General features: G+C 38.6%; 1 protein-coding gene across 1 annotated transcript in view; it reads right to left on the bottom strand.

Moving 5' to 3' along the window:
* Positions 1-1,742: 1,742 nt before the first annotated feature.
* The window catches only part of adcy2b (adenylate cyclase 2b (brain)), a 45,849-nt gene continuing 30,524 nt past the window's right edge, over positions 1,743-17,067 (bottom strand). Inside the window, exons 15-25 of the mRNA XM_053334451.1 lie at positions 16,500-16,584; positions 13,168-13,308; positions 12,125-12,244; positions 11,124-11,302; positions 9,353-9,437; positions 6,287-6,445; positions 5,041-5,187; positions 4,742-4,849; positions 3,004-3,118; positions 2,728-2,852; positions 1,743-2,641 (exon numbers count right to left, since the gene is read on the bottom strand). Of these exons, the coding sequence (XP_053190426.1) occupies positions 2,489-2,641; positions 2,728-2,852; positions 3,004-3,118; positions 4,742-4,849; positions 5,041-5,187; positions 6,287-6,445; positions 9,353-9,437; positions 11,124-11,302; positions 12,125-12,244; positions 13,168-13,308; positions 16,500-16,584 (1,417 nt within the window). The 3' untranslated portion in view covers positions 1,743-2,488. The remainder of the gene's footprint in view (positions 2,642-2,727; positions 2,853-3,003; positions 3,119-4,741; positions 4,850-5,040; positions 5,188-6,286; positions 6,446-9,352; positions 9,438-11,123; positions 11,303-12,124; positions 12,245-13,167; positions 13,309-16,499; positions 16,585-17,067) is intronic.

Consider the following 17,067-nt stretch of genomic DNA (forward strand, 5'->3'; position numbering starts at 1 on the left):
TGTTGCAGTGCGTCGGTTTCAGTTCTGCTAAGTTTTTAATCCAGGGTTAGGGTCCATGTGTGCAAAATGAAATAAATCTAACATTGTATCAGATGACATTTAAACATATTACTGTATTATGTACAGGTCGTTAGTAAGACAAACAGTTTTTTTGTGAAATAGAGTCTGTCAAAAAAGCTTGAAGACTAAATCTGAAAATATGGAGACTGACATTTTCCAGGAGGTTCAAGTTTAATCCATCATTATGATGGAACCATGTAAAGATTCAGGAGCAACTGACACTCTATAAATCCCAAGCTAATGCAGCTCAGTGTTACACATATCAAAGTTAGAATCTTGCTTCTATGATTTCTGCCTTCAGTATCATACTTTTTATTAATAAACCACTGACTTTTAGTTTGAAACACTGCACTTTCTGACTCTACTAGCTGTGTTTCTGATAAAGACTAGCTCACTAACGACCTAAAAAGGTAACAGATTAAAGAGATTAATTGCATCTTTACAAACTCACAATCTTGACATTACCTGTATTTAATCTCCTTTTGTTTTCTCCCCTGCAGTGGAATTTTATGTCACCCTTGCCTTTTGCATCACTAACCTCTTTGATTTATAAGTTCTTGGATCCCTTTTACATTTTGAGCCCACGCAAGTGAGACCAGCCTCCTACATAATAGGATTGTTTTTGAGGACAGACATCTCTCATTTGCTCAGCTTTTGTAAAGTGGTAGAAAGAGAGCCTTTATTCCTAGAGAGCGCGCAGTGTTTTGAACTGTTCAGTGCAGTTTGTTTAAGAGGATTAGGAGATAATACAAAGGGCAGTGGTTCAAAACTGGAGGGATAAAATGGCATAGTAAAATGAGCATTTTGTCTATCTGCTAGCAAAAGCCACTATAAAACAGTTGTTTCACATCTTAAACATGAGACATCCTTACATTTCTGAAGCGTGAGTGGAGCTCATTGCATCTTGGTGTATTTCAGCAGTACAGCCTTCATTTATTACTGTCTATGTATTTGCTGTATGGGTATTTTTTTTACAAGACACATTATTCACTTTTTACTGTTGTCCCATAAACAAAAAGAAAGTATTAGCGGTAACAATTGTATTTGTAAGCCAGGTTTGACAGTAAGACAGACACTAATTATAATGTACTACTGTTATATTTAAAGGAATACATTAGCTACTTAGTTTAGCTTAACATAAAGACTGTAAACAGCTAGCAGGGCTCAGCGCAAAGGTCAGCGCTCACTAATTAACACCAAAGCACTAATTAACATCTCGTTTGTTTAATCCATACAAAAAACAACACCCAGTTTCTAGTCTTTGTGCTCAGCTAAGCTAAGCTAAATGGCTGCTTATCTTTAATGCTCACATATATTAAACTGGTATCAGTCCCTTTTTATGTAAACCCAAGACAAAAAAATGGACTAATGTTTACCACAATGTGGACCTATTCCATTTAAGAAAACTGTACCATACATTTAAGAATTCTACTTTAAAATAATACTGGTAATAGTGCTAATTTAAGTGCTAATTCTGGCCTTTAAGGGTTTTGTTTGGTGACTGCAGTACTAAATGAGAACCTGTATCATCTCTAATCATGACTTTAAACCCTTTTGACTTACTATTGTAAATGAATCCTGTGAATGTTCAAACTGTGATAAGTACACTTTTGTTTAGAGGACCAAAATAAAGACACACTGACAGAGGATCTCAATTTATATACAAATGTTTAATGAATAACAAAAGGATGGCAGTGAACATTTACACACATTGCTGTTGGTTTGGCTCCAGATGGATCGTGATTTTAAAAAAAGAAAAAAAAAGAAACCTCTACTTTGCTCTTGACTCTTGTGCCAGAGTCCACCTTCTCTTCAGTGGGACACAAACGCAGCTCTAAAGCTATAAATACAATTCACAGGTTTTGGCAAACTACCCATCACGCTGGCAATTTGTTGGCATCAACTGCTCTATATGACAATAAACTATTGCAACATCCATTTGGAATAAAATGGAACAAACCGACTCATGGTGCCAACCAGGCAGATAGAAAAAAAAGAGAAAGAAAACATACACATAGCTTGGCAGGCAGCTCAGATTAGCTCCACACCACTACTATTGTACAGATGGGTGACTGCGGTCCTTGAGAGCAGCACTAATTTAGCAAACCTCTCTTTAGTCAGGCACTCCTTTAGACGGTGAAGAGACTCCTCGGAGCGACGTCTTTGTCACACTTGAGATGTGAAAAACCATCCAAAGTGCAGCGTTGAAGGACCGTGGCAGTGCACCTCGGCCCTGCTCTACATTGTGTTGCTAAGGACAAAAGTGGTTCTTGACAACTGTCTATCCATTGAACTGCTGGCTTCTGGTAATGAGCTTTAGTTACGGAGCATGACAAATCACCTCTATGGCCACTTTGTGTGTGTATGTGTGTGTGGGCGTGTATGACTGGTGGTCTCAAGTCTGTTTGGTGGGTTAAGTGTGTAACAATCAAGGCATCACAGTCCCTTGTGACAGAGATCGGGTCATCTCTGTGTGAACAAAGTAGGTCTTCAGCTCTCCTTTGCCCTTTACGTTGATGATGCCGCGACATGAACACATGTACCCTAGTGTGGATAAGATGCCACTCGTCTCCTCTGTCACCTGGTGTGGAGAGAAAGAGATGTGATTAGAATAAGAAGACAAGCGCACTGCAAAGACAAACAACTGTATTTCCTCAGACATCCCACCTGTATTTTACCCAGTACCCCAGTGGTCTCCATCCTACTAGCCACATTCACACTGTTTCCCCAGATGTCATACTGAGGTTTTTGCGCCCCAATAACGCCTGCAATCACCGGCCCGTGATTTATGCCTAGGCAAAAGAACACAACATCACAAATCATACGGCTGACTTTTCACAATGAGAGACCATCTACTTTAAAATTGACTTATTATAAGGGGGGGGGGGGGGGGGGGGAGGCAAACTCTGGGCGCATGTGATTTATGATTTATGCTGTTCTCACCAATTCTGAGTCTGAAGTCGTTGAAGGAGTGTTTGTTGATGACGTCTAGCTTCCCAACCAAAGCAAAGGCAAACTCCACCATGGTGCCGATGTGCATGTACTGTCTGTCATGTTCCTGGAGGAAATGCAGAGGAAATACATTTAATAAGGGAGAAAGATGAAGTCAATAGAGGAAATTAAATTAAAGGTGCTATCTGAACAATGTTTACACATCAATATGCCATTTTCAAATGAACAGTATTGACTTATAATACATAAAGACCAAGATAAACATGATTGATAACTTCTGTTTGATACCAGTGGGGATTGTTATTAATGCCTATTACATTAGTTTCCTGTTGTTTCTTCAGTCGCAAGCTTTCTCTTTGGGCTCTACACTTTAAAATCTGATATTTGTTGCTCTGCATGAGTGCATCATACATCATCATGCATCACTCTCTTCCTTTTTGTGCTGTAAATCAGTATGATTTTCTTCTGTACGGCAACTAACTGTTTGCTAAACTCCTCCCACAAAAAGCGACCATCCAATCGTAGCTTAGCAACTGTCATGAGGCACAAGAGCAAAATTTGTCAGGGATGGATTATATAGTGTGTTTACAGATCATGTCTGGCTGACTCACTCACTATTTATAGTAATAACCAAGACCAAGGAACACATCATTAGCTAATTAGATTGTTTGTGGGGTTACAGGTCATGTTAGAAAAATCCCCAGTCTGCTTGCCAAAATGTTCAATGAGAAATAAGCAGCCTGCTTTTGTTTACTTCTGTGTGATGTCAAAGACCCTTTGTTTCAAAAATTACAAAGAAATTTGAGTGGAAAATCTGCCATTAATACAGATAAGATCAGTTAAGATATGTTAAATTAAGATAAAATAGGTTAAATTCAGTTCAATTAGTTTAGTTAAGATAAGATACGATATGATAAGATAAAATAGGTTGAGTTAAGTTAAATTAAGTTAAGATAAAATAAGATATGATATGATGTGATACAATAAGATAAGATATATTAGGTTAAATTAAGATGAGATAAGACAAGTTAAGTTAAGATGTACTTTATTGTTCCCTTTGGAACACCTTCCTGGACTCAGTGTTACTGCATCACACAACTCCCAAACATCCTAACATAACACACACTGGTAATCACTATAAACTGCATTACATGTCACACTGAGACAGACAGTTGTGACAATGGTAAATAAGGCGCTTAGTGAGGGCTCAATTAAGCAGATTTCCTACCAAGGAAGGAGATTTCTATTACAAAGCAATGTTCAGCTACATTTCTGAGTAATGATCTCATTTGCTTCCACTGACTGCACTGATGTATTCAAATGAGTGTAGTAATGAATCACTGACGCTTATATGTGGCACATTTAAGGAGCAACCCACACGACGCTCAATTGCAATAAATACTTTGATGCTTAAGCTCGATCCCATTTTGTGATCATGAGTGAAAAATGACAAGTTTATTGAATATGAGCTTAGTCTGCCAAAACAGTTCTGGCCCTGTGAAATGTGGTAAGCATGTACAAAAAGGCTCCAGTTCTTTGCCTGCTCCTCTATTATCAAACGTGAGCTCATATTAAAGCTGGCAGTAGAAGCTTTCACCCCATAGCCAGATGTGTCACTTTGTATCTGATGTGGAGGCAGCATTAAACACAGTGCGTCCACTCACTGCGTAACATGACAAGGTCACAGAATGAGTGTGTGCACGTGTACTGATAATGAGTAAAAGCATGCCTGTGCGCACTCTGGTCCCGGGGTCACATTGAGTCCAGTTGCAGCCATGTATGTGCTACCGATGGTCTTTATCTTCTCCACTCCGCTGAACTTAGGTTTGGACAGCAGCTGAGGACACATGAAAGAGTCAGCCAATCACGTAAAACGCAAACCGACACAGGAAATAACACCAGCTATCAGCCAAAATACTGACACTTTAACATGCAACCACCCAGCGTGTTTCCATCTCAAACAAGAAGCAGGATTTTTTTTTTTTCCTTTTCCAGACAGCCAGGAGTATCAATATGAGAGGAGTTTACCTCATCAAAGTCTGCTATGATCTCGTTGAGAAGACGGAGGCACTCCAGTCCTTCCTTATTGACATCAGACTCGGTGTAAAACTCTTTGAAGTCTGGGATGGAGGCGAACATCACACACACCGACTCGTATGACTGATGATAAAGGTCCTGATAACGAGCAAGCAGACGAAAACAGCTGGATGCGTCGTACCGATCGAGCGCTGATGAGGGAAAGTTTGCATGGTCTGCGGTTTCAGATGAGTCTCAACCACAGCTGATACTGACTCTTTAGAATAAGTATAATGAAACTTTCTTCATCTATGTGGGATGTGGGGGACTAAGTCAATGCAGCTGCAAAATAGCATGCGTCACAAGAAAGTCAGACGTAAGCAAAACAAACTATTTTACTGAGCTGTCATGAACTAAGGAGAAACAGCATGCTACAATAATTACAGCCAGTGTTTGGGGAGTAACTAGTTACATGTAATGGTGTTACGTAAAGACTAAATACATGTAACTGTAACCGTGTAGTATGTAGTACAGCTACTTATGAAAATGTTGTTGATTATAAAGGGCTATATCTGAAGTCTGACCTTTGAGATATTACTCAGGAGGGTTTCTGCCTCATTCTTTAATATTTAACATGTTACTGAATACATATATTGTTGTTTTTAATTATTTTTATATTTAGTAAATAAATCATGACGTGGGCTTATTTGGAGCACACATGGGCTTAAATGGTATCACAGTACCAATGAAGCCCATGCCAGACTTTTGACTTTTTTTATAACTATCTTTATTTTATATTCCAAAATCTACATGAACTAATGAATACATTTTCACATGAGAGATAAATCTTTCTTTTTAAGAAATGATCTCCCTTATATCGTGTCGGTATCCATGAAAAACACCTGAACTTAGATTTTGGTGCTTAATGGATACACTTACCCTAACAGCTGAACACTTTATTGAAGCTGAACAATTAGAAAAGCAATCAAAAAGTAATCAATGTAATAAATTACATTACTTTGATTACGTATTTGAAACAGTTACATTACTTATTACATTTAAATAGGGTAACTAGTAATCTGTAACCTATTACATTTCCAAAGTAACCTTCCCAACCCTGATTACTCCTTTTATACAGGTGTAAGATATGCTGAGAAAAGGTATATATCAACAGCACATATAGAGTATTTAGATTTAATCATTCATTTTCTTTTTCTAGACATAAATCATGATCATTAAGAACCACAAACTAAAGTACCTCATTCTTCCAGTTGCGTCCCAGGAAGTGTTCGGCGACGTGGGCGGGTAAGACGTTCTCCAGCAGAACCCGGTTGAGGTTCTCCATGGTTTCGATCTCCTCACACTCCCTCTTGAACTTGTCCCTCCACAGGAAGTCCAACCTACAGTAATATTCATTCTGTTACAGGAGGACACAGAGTAAAGAGACACCTGCGTCATTCACACCCAGCACTCTGCTCCAGAGCTTACTGCAAGTGGAAACCTACACCAGCAGCAGGACAACAAAGAAAACACTGAGAGGTTGTCAGTTTTAATCTACAGGTTATAAAGGTTTACAGTTAAACTTTGCTGGAGGTCAATCTGAAAAGCTGTAAAAGAGTCTGAATCGACCTCCTTGAAGCCGCAGTAATTGGTATTCGTCCGTGATGTGTGTGCATTTCTTAGAGGTGGACTTTGCCAACAAATTCAAAGGATTTCTGGGAAAACCTACCCAACTGAAACTAAAGGCGTGCTTGGTATTCATAGAAAACTAATGTCCCAATAAGACTACAATGAAACAGTGCGAGAAGCTCCGCTCTCATTGCTCAAGGAAACAGTAAGCAGACCGGCCTGTTTTGCATAAAAGATAGCCCCCCCCCCCCCCCCCCCCCCGCTTGGTTATTCATGCTTGAGGGAGTTCTGAACACATCTAAATATGTCAGCAAGACTCATCTATCAGGGTCAAAACATCCCGAGAGTGTGTGTTTCTGCATCCGGCTGGGGTCCCCCATCATGACGCTCGCGTATATCTGAAGCTGCGGGCTACCTGTGGGTCGGCTCCTGCGGTGTGTGTATGAATGTGTGTGGGTGTGTATCCGCTCTCCAGTGAGAAATATTTCATGTGTGTGGTTAGCAGTCTGGATGATGTATGTGCGCGCTGAATGTCTTTCCCTTGAGATTAAAGCATGGTGCCAATTTACCCGACTCCTACAGTGTAGGCTTACATACACTTTGAGATGTGCTATAGTGTTGATAGCTTGAGGCCAAAATAGAAATGAAGGATCGCTTTCCAGCCTCTTAGGGTGGTTAGTGTTTTCACACATTATGTTTATGAACATCATAAGGGGTTTTTTGGTGCTTCTTCTCTTGTGGAAACTGGAGCTTCTAGTAACTCCAGGAGTCCAGAAAGTAGGCCAGAAGAGAAGAAGCTCGTTCCAGCTGCTGTTCACAAAGCGGCTAACGAGACTATAAATGAGCTTTGTTCCGTCGCGCATCTGTTCTTGAGGGATGAATTACAGATGCCTTCATTCTCTTAACCTGCTTTCTCCTCCCTCTGACTAAATGGCTGGGAATTAGCTCATTAGTGCTGACAATGGAATTTTACAAGGAAAAATATTTTAATAGCAAAAAAGAAAAAAAAGTAATCTTCAACCTTCTGACATATTTATGCACTGCTGTGTCAAAGGCCACGGGTGACACCACTTTGAACATTTTGAACTGTTCCCAGAATTATTTTGATGATAATGAAGTCAGGAGCTGAGGCAAAACTCAGACTTACATTTTAAATCCCAATAAAGGGGGTGACCGAAGCAATTTTCCTTCATTTAAGAAACTTTGCAAAGGTTCCTATCCCAGGAAGATGCCAAAAACATATTAATGCATTTATTACTAGTAGATTAGACTATTTTAATTCTCTTTATACTGGTCTTCCAAAAGAATCCACTAATGAACTACGATGAATTCACAATCTGCTGCCAGATTTTGAACTAGAACAAGACAGAGAGAGTATATCATCCCAGTTTCAGCTAACCTGCGCTGACTCCCAGTGTGTTTTAGGATTGATTTTAAAGATCTTTTACTTATTTACAAGGCTCTTAATGGTTTGGGACCAGCGGCCTACATTACTCATTCTTTGTCGTTTTATATATATATATATCCTTCACAATTTAATTTTAAATATACAAGTAAGAATATCGGCAGCTCAGCTCTTTTTTAACTTTGCACTGAAACTGTGGAATTCCCTGCCTGAAGATATAAGAGAAGAAAGCTCTGTGAACATTTTTAAATGACAGTTGAAAACTTATTTATTCAACATTGCTTTTAACTGTCACTCTTACTTTTTTTGTTCTTATTTTTTTTTAAATATATTTTATTGTTCTTATGCCTTCCTTTGTTTTATTTCTATCTTTCACATGTTCTGATGTTCTTAGCATAGCTGTTCTTGCTGTTTGCTTCTTTGTTATTTATTTGATGGTTTAGTTTTATCACCCAGTTTTTGCACTTGTTATAATTAGCCTATTTTTGTGTATTCTCTTGTTTGTTTACTTTATTGTAAAGCACTCCTGTATGTATGGTGCTGATTACATAACGTTTTATTTATTTATGATTATTATAATTGATAACACATTTTACTGTGCTGATTAACACCCAAAATAGCATTCAGAAACCAATTACCCTCCAAAGACTGAATGAGATGTGACAGCAACAAAGAGTTTTACTCAGCAAAGTTGTGTTTCCAAAATAAAACGCTCCCCTCCCATCTGGTTTCGGTGACCCAGAATGAGAACAACACAATTTGCTGTTTGGTCCCACTGTAGCTCTCTAGGGAGCCTCAGTTTTGGGTACAGAGGCTCTGGAGGGACTCCTCCCGTTCAGAACATCTGTTTTAGGGTCAGAGCAGATGGCTGGTACCACACATGAAATCTGTGTCAGCTGAGTTTAGCGCTTATATGAACTGAAGGTGTTAGACACAGAGGAGATGGAGGCAATGTAACAATGATGTCCCTCTGAACATGTATTTTGATCTTCTGTCATACTGAACCAAATTCTTGAAGGCAGTTTAATTGGCTTCTAAAATTCACAGTGGAAATGATTTCAAATCCACCGGTATAATGTCTGGAAAATATCTCCCTCACTGTCAGCAAAAAAAAAAAGCCATTGTGTAACAGCCCTGAATGACCTAATAAGACATTAGTTAATAAGTTATATCTGCAGTGAATGACCCAGTTAAAGTTCTAGTTTATACTGTAATTATGTTTACTACTACACTGTGATAATAGTACGAAAATGTCAAGTTATGTTATTATGGTTTAATAAAACTACTGACCTGCCTGGCTAATACCAGCAGGGTGATGAAGAAGATGAAGAGAGACACAGAGCCCATTGTCTTCAGATCCTTCAGGACTCCTGGTCTGTAGAGAGAGATAAAGAGAGAGAGAATACTGTTATCATGATGTTAATCACCCAGCATTGATTTTTCTTGCTGTCAACAAATCTTATTAAAAGACAAAATCCATGAATTAATTGATCCTACTGTCTATTCTATTCATCTGTGTCCAAGAAACACATCAATGAGCCACATTGTTGCCCTGGGTAGTCCTTCATTAGGATGAACACAGACACTGGTTTATTTTGAGTCAGTCTCCCATACTGTACACCTCCCACTACTGTAAATACTCATCACAGCACCAACTGTGCAGTGAATGTAAAAATCCCTTATTTACTTTGTGCCCAGCTGTTTAAGGGAATGATTCAGCCTTTTGAATACAAATGTGTGACCCACTTTTAAAGATGTTTATCTTCCATAGGAAACAGCTGGTTTAGGGCTGAGTGTCACACACAGGATATTCAGGCAGGCTAAACTAAACTAAATGCATTGTTAGTTTTTCATGAATTTAGCTTAAAGTAGGAAAAAGCTCATTCTTTAAAGGAACATACTGGGTTTTTTTTTACATGTATTTACATGTATATGTGGCCATTACTTTACTGTGCAGTAATGTATGGTGGAGTGCAGACTGCATTTGAAAAGTGCATGCATCATTATGTTGCAATATTAATATAAATTCTACAATACTGAATCAATGACAACAAGAGGCAAGTGTGATGGATAACCAGACTCCACATGTTGAATTACTTACTTACTGTTTAAATGAATAGAATTAAATGAACACTAATGTATCAAAGACTGATAGTAAATAGGCATAAATAATTTATAAACAAATACTGATATGATCTTTTAAAATCCAGTCTAACTAGTCCCTTTAATAACTGATCCATCAAGGCAATCAGTAATAGATGTAAATGGACCAAACCAAAATAACAAGGTAATACTAAAAAAAAGAATATATATATGAGTGTATGTATAAGATGAATTTTGTTCTGTAATCACTGTACATTCTAAGTGCACATACTGTTGGCATGGTGTGCATCAACTTACATTTACTGCTGCACCTTACAGTGTTGACATGCAACTTTATTCCATGAATTCATATCAGCCAGAACTGTCAAAAATATCCTTTTGAGGGAACTGGAGTGTGAATGAGTGTTTGTCAAGAAACAATACAGGTCTATTTGACAGTCCTTGTCTCTCCTCCTTTTATTTTCCTCTGCGTCACCGCTTGTATTTATTTGGTGCTCTGGCAACAGCGATGTATACTCTTCATGAGAATAAAACCAAGGTGAGACAGTGAGAAAAATAACAGTCCCTCTCAGTAGCCCTAAAACTTTTTGCATAATGAGATTTTTTCACAGCAGTGAGACTCAAGCTATCAGTCAAATGTGAAAAATGCATTCAGCTCCATCAACATACACTGCTGTATCGCATTCTGCCACTCATCCTCCTCCTCCTCCTCCTCCTCCTCCTCCTCCTCCTCCTCCTCTCCGCACATTACTCCTGATTGAGGAGTTGGATGGTATATTGCCACCTCAGCAATACCGGGCTCATTAGTCCTTTTTAATGGGCTGTGCTCGACTCATGTGAGCAGGCTGCAGGGTCAGAGGGGGAGGCGTTTACCTCAAGTAGGCATAATAATTGTTCTATTATTGCCTTGATAAGAAAGCAGAGAGAGAGAGAGTGTGTGTGCACAGTTTCCAGGTACCTGTCCAGTGGTTGGTACAGCGCTCTGCTAAATTCATCCAGCAGGGAGGCCTGCGTCTGGAGGATGATTATGTTGTAGATCACCACGGCAACCAGCATCACCACCATCTTCAGCTCGTAGTTGATCCTCAGGAACACCGAGCACGACACCAGACCCAGTATACAGCAGTAGATAAAGTACTGACGACACAAAGAGAGGTTACATAATCCAACTGTGAATTAATTGAACCGACATACAGTACTAGCTCTACATAAATGTTCTTTTCTTAAAATATAAGTGTCGTATGTACTGAACTGAGGAAAAAGATGGAAACCTGGTTTTATTTGTTCAGTGTTACAACAAGTGTGTGCTGCCGGTGAGTAAGCCAGCACACAGATAAGAAGCAAGAGCAGAACTAGAGTTTGCATACTGACAGCAAGAAATGTCAATATTCTTACATAACAATTATATATTCTTTACATAATAACTGAGAATGAAACAAATAGCGGTCCTGTCAGTCTATAGTGTTTGAGAAGGCTTCTACCATGTTTATCAAGAAGTAACCAGACAGTGAATAAACACTTTAAAAATTCCCTTATCTGTCTGACAAGCTGGCGCCACTGATGCCCAATATAAATACATGATGGTTTTGTCTGCTTCTCTTCTTCCTGCTTGGCGAGAAACGTAACCAATCCACTTAACAGATTTGAAATGGCTATGTAAGAGTTTCCACGTGAAACTGGGATATACTGACATGACTGTTTCTTTAAATCATTTTCTTTGATGGTAAAGAGACAGCACTGTGCTTCAGCAAATGCCTAGCAGCACTTTTACTGCCGTCAACATGTGAGCAAACTATGTCCAAATAGTTAAACAAGAACATTTCCCCATATGTCACATTTGTCTAATTCTGAACTGAAAATTGTGCTGTTTTAGATACAACTCATTTACGCTGTTTTTGGGATAAGTAGTTTGACTTATATCTAAAACAGTTCATATTTAACGTCTCATTTTGTACTTACTGGCAGGTAAAACATCTTTTTTATTGTTTTATCCTGATAGCCCAATAAGCTGTCATTGGTTAGATTTAGAGTAGTTGTAGGGCCCTCTTCCATGGATCCTCCAGGATCCTCCACAAAGAGCTAGTAAACAAGCACATAAGAAAATGGGATAAGAGGGACACATTTCGACCCTTTGCTTAAATGACAGAGCAGCAACAACTGATGTTTGTGGTTTAAAGCTTTGACAGTTACTACACACAGTTATTAGTCTTCTACTAAAAACTATATGATCTTTTGATAATGTGGAGAGATGAGCAGAATTGGATGTATCTGAAGGTCATCCTTAACAGATTTAACTAAAAACAGACTACACATATAAAGAATACAGGAATTAAATATTTGTATTGAGTGCAGTTTGAAACCAGAGGACAGCAGCAGACTGATTAATGAAAGGACAGGCGTCATACTCTCATGCAGTTATACTTCACGTCTCAGGAATATCAATAAAACTACTCAATATGAATACAAACATGTGAAATGAATTTGCTGGTGGTTTATATATTCAGCCTGTGTACGTCAGTGGCACCATAAGTTTTCTTGTAAGTATAAGTATTTACATAGTTGTTTGGTTTTGCTGTGACTAAAATGACATGATTAAGACTACACCATGTGAGCTGTGGAGATTAATTATACTATTAATCCTTTTTTTCTCTATTCCATCTGATTAAGAAACAGAATCATTCATTTTTTTTCTGTGGTTGCATAATGATGGAAACAGGAAGCACCATGAAAGTTATAAGGCTTTATAATGTTTCATGCTAACGTGATTCAGTATCTACAGGCAAATTTTATACTCAACCTTGTAAATCATGATGATCATACTTTTAATGCTTTGGGAGGGATTATATGCCCGGACTTCACAATAGTAATGCTTTAAAGTTTAACAAATATTATCCTATTTACAGTGATGTGGATCAAATCAAATAATCAAATGTCCACTGTACTAATGCAGCTGCCACCATGACGGACAACATCTTTACTCATAGCTTCTTGTAGTTTCTCACCATATTAAAGATGGCCATCACCAATATGAGAGCAGTGGTTGTCATGGTGAGGACCAATCGTAGCCATGGATTATTGGTGACAATGATGCGGGACGAAGTGGGGAACCAGGAAAGAGAGCAGAGGGATCCCTTCCTTCCCTGCTGGAGATGCAAAGAAACCAGAGGGAATGATTAAAGGAGGAAGAAATGAGTAACAAAAGTACCTTTCAGTGAAATCTCTTATATCTAAATTGCTGTCCTCTGGAAGGTTTTAAAATATGTCTTATGACTCCGATTAATACCAACGTACTGGTGAAGTGGAAATTAGTCAATATAACAAATGTGTTATTTTTTTATGGCTTCAGGATCATTTGTCACATATGTACATGCCAAATGTTGGAAGTACTTCAATAACATAACTTTCATTCATACATAAGAGTTCTAACTGAATTTATTTTTTATTAGGGTGCTTTCTTGGCTATTGTGTCTTTTCCATTAACTTCACAAAAGATGGACATCATGACAGCTCCCCAAAAGTGAAGCCAAAATATCTCAATAGCAGTATGCAGTATGGGTCATACAATGGGGTCCTGTCCATGTTAGTTTATAGGACATGAACCAAACTAAAAAAATACACCAAACGTACATCTCAAATAAATGCTTCCCAAAGATGGTTTCTGTTACTTTAGGTAGTTCTTGTCACGTGTATGTTTGTCCAATTTTTCTATGAAGTTTAGTTTTAATTAATTGCTTAAGCTGAGATAGCCACCCTCAAACCTCCATCAGGCAGCAGAACAGCTGTTTGGGGTGTATCACATGGGCCATCATCCCTCAGCCACTGCAAACTCTGGCTCCAAATGACATCACACAAGCAACATGGCAACTCCAGGGAAAGGAGATATTTTGGCTTCACTTTTGCTTAGCGGTTGGAAGTGATGATGTGTCGTCCATATCAATGGGCAATGGTCACTTCCTGCCCCTATATCAAATTATTAAGAGCATATTAGAGGGACAGTTTTTCTCTGGTTTCTCACCTTTCAGGACAGGGTGTTTGTACATTCTTGATATACACAAAAATGAACATTTAACACTTGTTTAGCTCACTGAGCATTGATGCTTTTTACATCTTTCTCGAGGTCTGGAAGGCTCATTTGACTTTAAAAGACATTTTCCAAGAAATGCATTTGATTACAATAACCATGTAATGCACTCTTTCACAGCTGAACAGCTGTATTTCAACTTTGATATGCTCTATTAATAATAACATGCATATACTCAACCAGGCACATGGAGCTAAAGCACATACATATGTATAAAATATGATATACAGGGCCTCTCATTCGCTGACTGTGTGCTCTTTCACCAGTAGACACAAAGGGCCCCATCTTGTGGTTGGCGCACAGCGGATGGCGGGTATGGCGCTTGTGTCTTTGTTAGTTTCCCCTGGCGCAGTTGACATTAAAACAAATGCACTTGCACCAGTATGTGCGCCAATGGGCATGTTGGTCTCAAAATGAGGTACAGTCAGACACATTGGTGGTGCGTTGCTATTGTGCTACTGACAAAAAAAACCCCAGGTCTAAGTCACTGGCGCATATGTTACTGTTCTTAAAGGACGCATCATCAAGAGTCCAATATGCTCCTAGATAGGCGGGTGCCTGTTACACACACGGGCGCGCAGCAGCTCACAAACATGCAAAACATCACAAATAAAAGGACCACAATGTGAATTTGTCAATGTAGTCATGTGACCAATCCTGGTAAATCCACCATCAAACTAGCAATTCGCCAAGGTGACAGTGCCCCTGGATAAATAGTGCCCAAAGGCTGTTATTGAGAACATGGTCAACATTAAATTGGTGGTTAGTACAGTACAAATCCATATACATGATCTCTTTCATCTCCCTTTTTGTTAAAGCGGATATATATATAAAGCTGATATCTGGGTCAGGACAGACCCAAGATTATTGATAACCCCCCACTAATTAGAAGTGACCTGCTTACTCTCTTGACAAGGAAAAATGAGAGAGATGGGCACTTAAGGGGGGGATATCACTTATTGATTGTCCATAAAACACTTGTGACAGGTAGCTGTAGCTGTGTGGAAAAAACACCCACATGTGCTGGATAACAAACAACAGCAGTGAGTGGATGGATGACCTATTGAAGGCTTTAAAAAGGAGAATGAAAGTTAGATAATCTTATATAACCCTGATATATAATGGTTGTGGTTTATACCCAACGGATACAACAGAAATCTGTTGGAAATTTCTCTTTCTTTCTCAAATTTAGAACATTTAATTGAATTGTTATTTAAATGGTTAAATAAAGAAGGTAAATGAGTAAAACTATAAATTAGTGAATTAGATATTTATACTCCATGTGGACTATAAAAGATGTGCTTGTGTGTGTGTGTGCACATTTTCAGTTTTCAGGGTTGTATCTGGGTAATCGATCAGTGAAGAAGTTTATTAGAGACAAAATGTTTCTGTCACAGATCTTTGTCAGGTAACAAATTCATGATGTGAAACCACAAATCTTATATTGGCTGTAACAACCAATCCAGAAGGGAAGCGAACAACAACCAAAAACAATGACCATTTCAATCATTCATAAAAGTGACCTCAAAATTAGATAATACAGGTCAAAATCTGTACAAATGGGGAAAAAAAGGTTTTGAATGTAAATGATAGGGTGGACAATTCTTCTTTCAAGCTTAAAGTTTATGAAAATGTCAAGGTTTCATCTTGTGACAGTGTAACACTATGACGTGTCCAAGGGGGAAGTTTGACGTGAGTCTTGTGAGCTGCTTACTATCAGTGATTTCCACAGTTGTAAGAGACCAAAGTTGCAGATTTGTAGAGAATGCATAAAGTCATGCACTGAAACAATGTGAGTAAGACACTGCTTACAAGTTTTGTTGGCGGATTAAGAATATTACAGCATATAGTTCCTATAGTATCAATGTAAAAGATATATAACTATAAATATATTATTCTGTAACTGTAGTGACTACATTTCAGGGAAGTCTATAGGAAGCTCTAAAAGTGCTTAAAAGACAGTGTTGAGTTTCTGACATAGAAAATGAATGTGTCATCTGCATATAGAGTACAAGTGGAGTATTCACACATATAATTTCTGGCTAAAAGAAGAAAAAGTCATTACACTGGCCAATGTGGAATGAATGACACCATGGCCTTAGATGTACTAGACATTTTGAATGACCTGATTGGCAAATATCTGCAATGTCTGTATACGTTTTACTAGTGAACTTGTTGTCACATATGCAGATTTGGTGAGGGTGTGTGCATGCAATTGAGTGTGTGTATGTGTGTATTCATTGTCAAACGCACCAGAATGTGACCAGCGAAGCAGAGGAGCAGGATCAAAGCCAACAGCAGGAATGCCAGGCCAAAGGATATCCCCAGCACAGCAGTTCTGTAACAAACACACACACACACACACACACACACACACACACACATATTACTCTAACCTTCTTGGCACTTCTCAGCCCTCTGCAGTCCCATTCAGGGCAATAAATGTAATGAAGGTCCTAATGTATTCTGCCTCAGAGCTAGAATCCATTTACATTAAGAAAGCATTTATCTGACAGTACATCAGTATCTAAGCTTTGTCATGAAGTTGTGTTCATGATCACTTTTTTCTAAAGAGGAACACAGTACAGTTGATTTAAGGACCCCTGCCATGAAACAGATGATGTCACATCTAAATGTGTGGAGCGATTCTGCGACAAACAGAGCAAAGATAAAGAGAGTGAGAGAGAGAGGTGAATTAGAAAATCAATGGCCTCTCAGATACTAAATTACACCTTTGGCTCCCAGAAGCAGTAAATTAGCATGACCGCGAATTTCTCCCCTCGCCATTAAAGAGACGCCACACTTTGATTCACCTGATCTA

This window comes from Scomber japonicus, chromosome 15 (assembly GCF_027409825.1).
Source record: "Scomber japonicus isolate fScoJap1 chromosome 15, fScoJap1.pri, whole genome shotgun sequence".
Taxonomy (NCBI): Eukaryota; Metazoa; Chordata; class Actinopteri; order Scombriformes; family Scombridae; genus Scomber; species Scomber japonicus.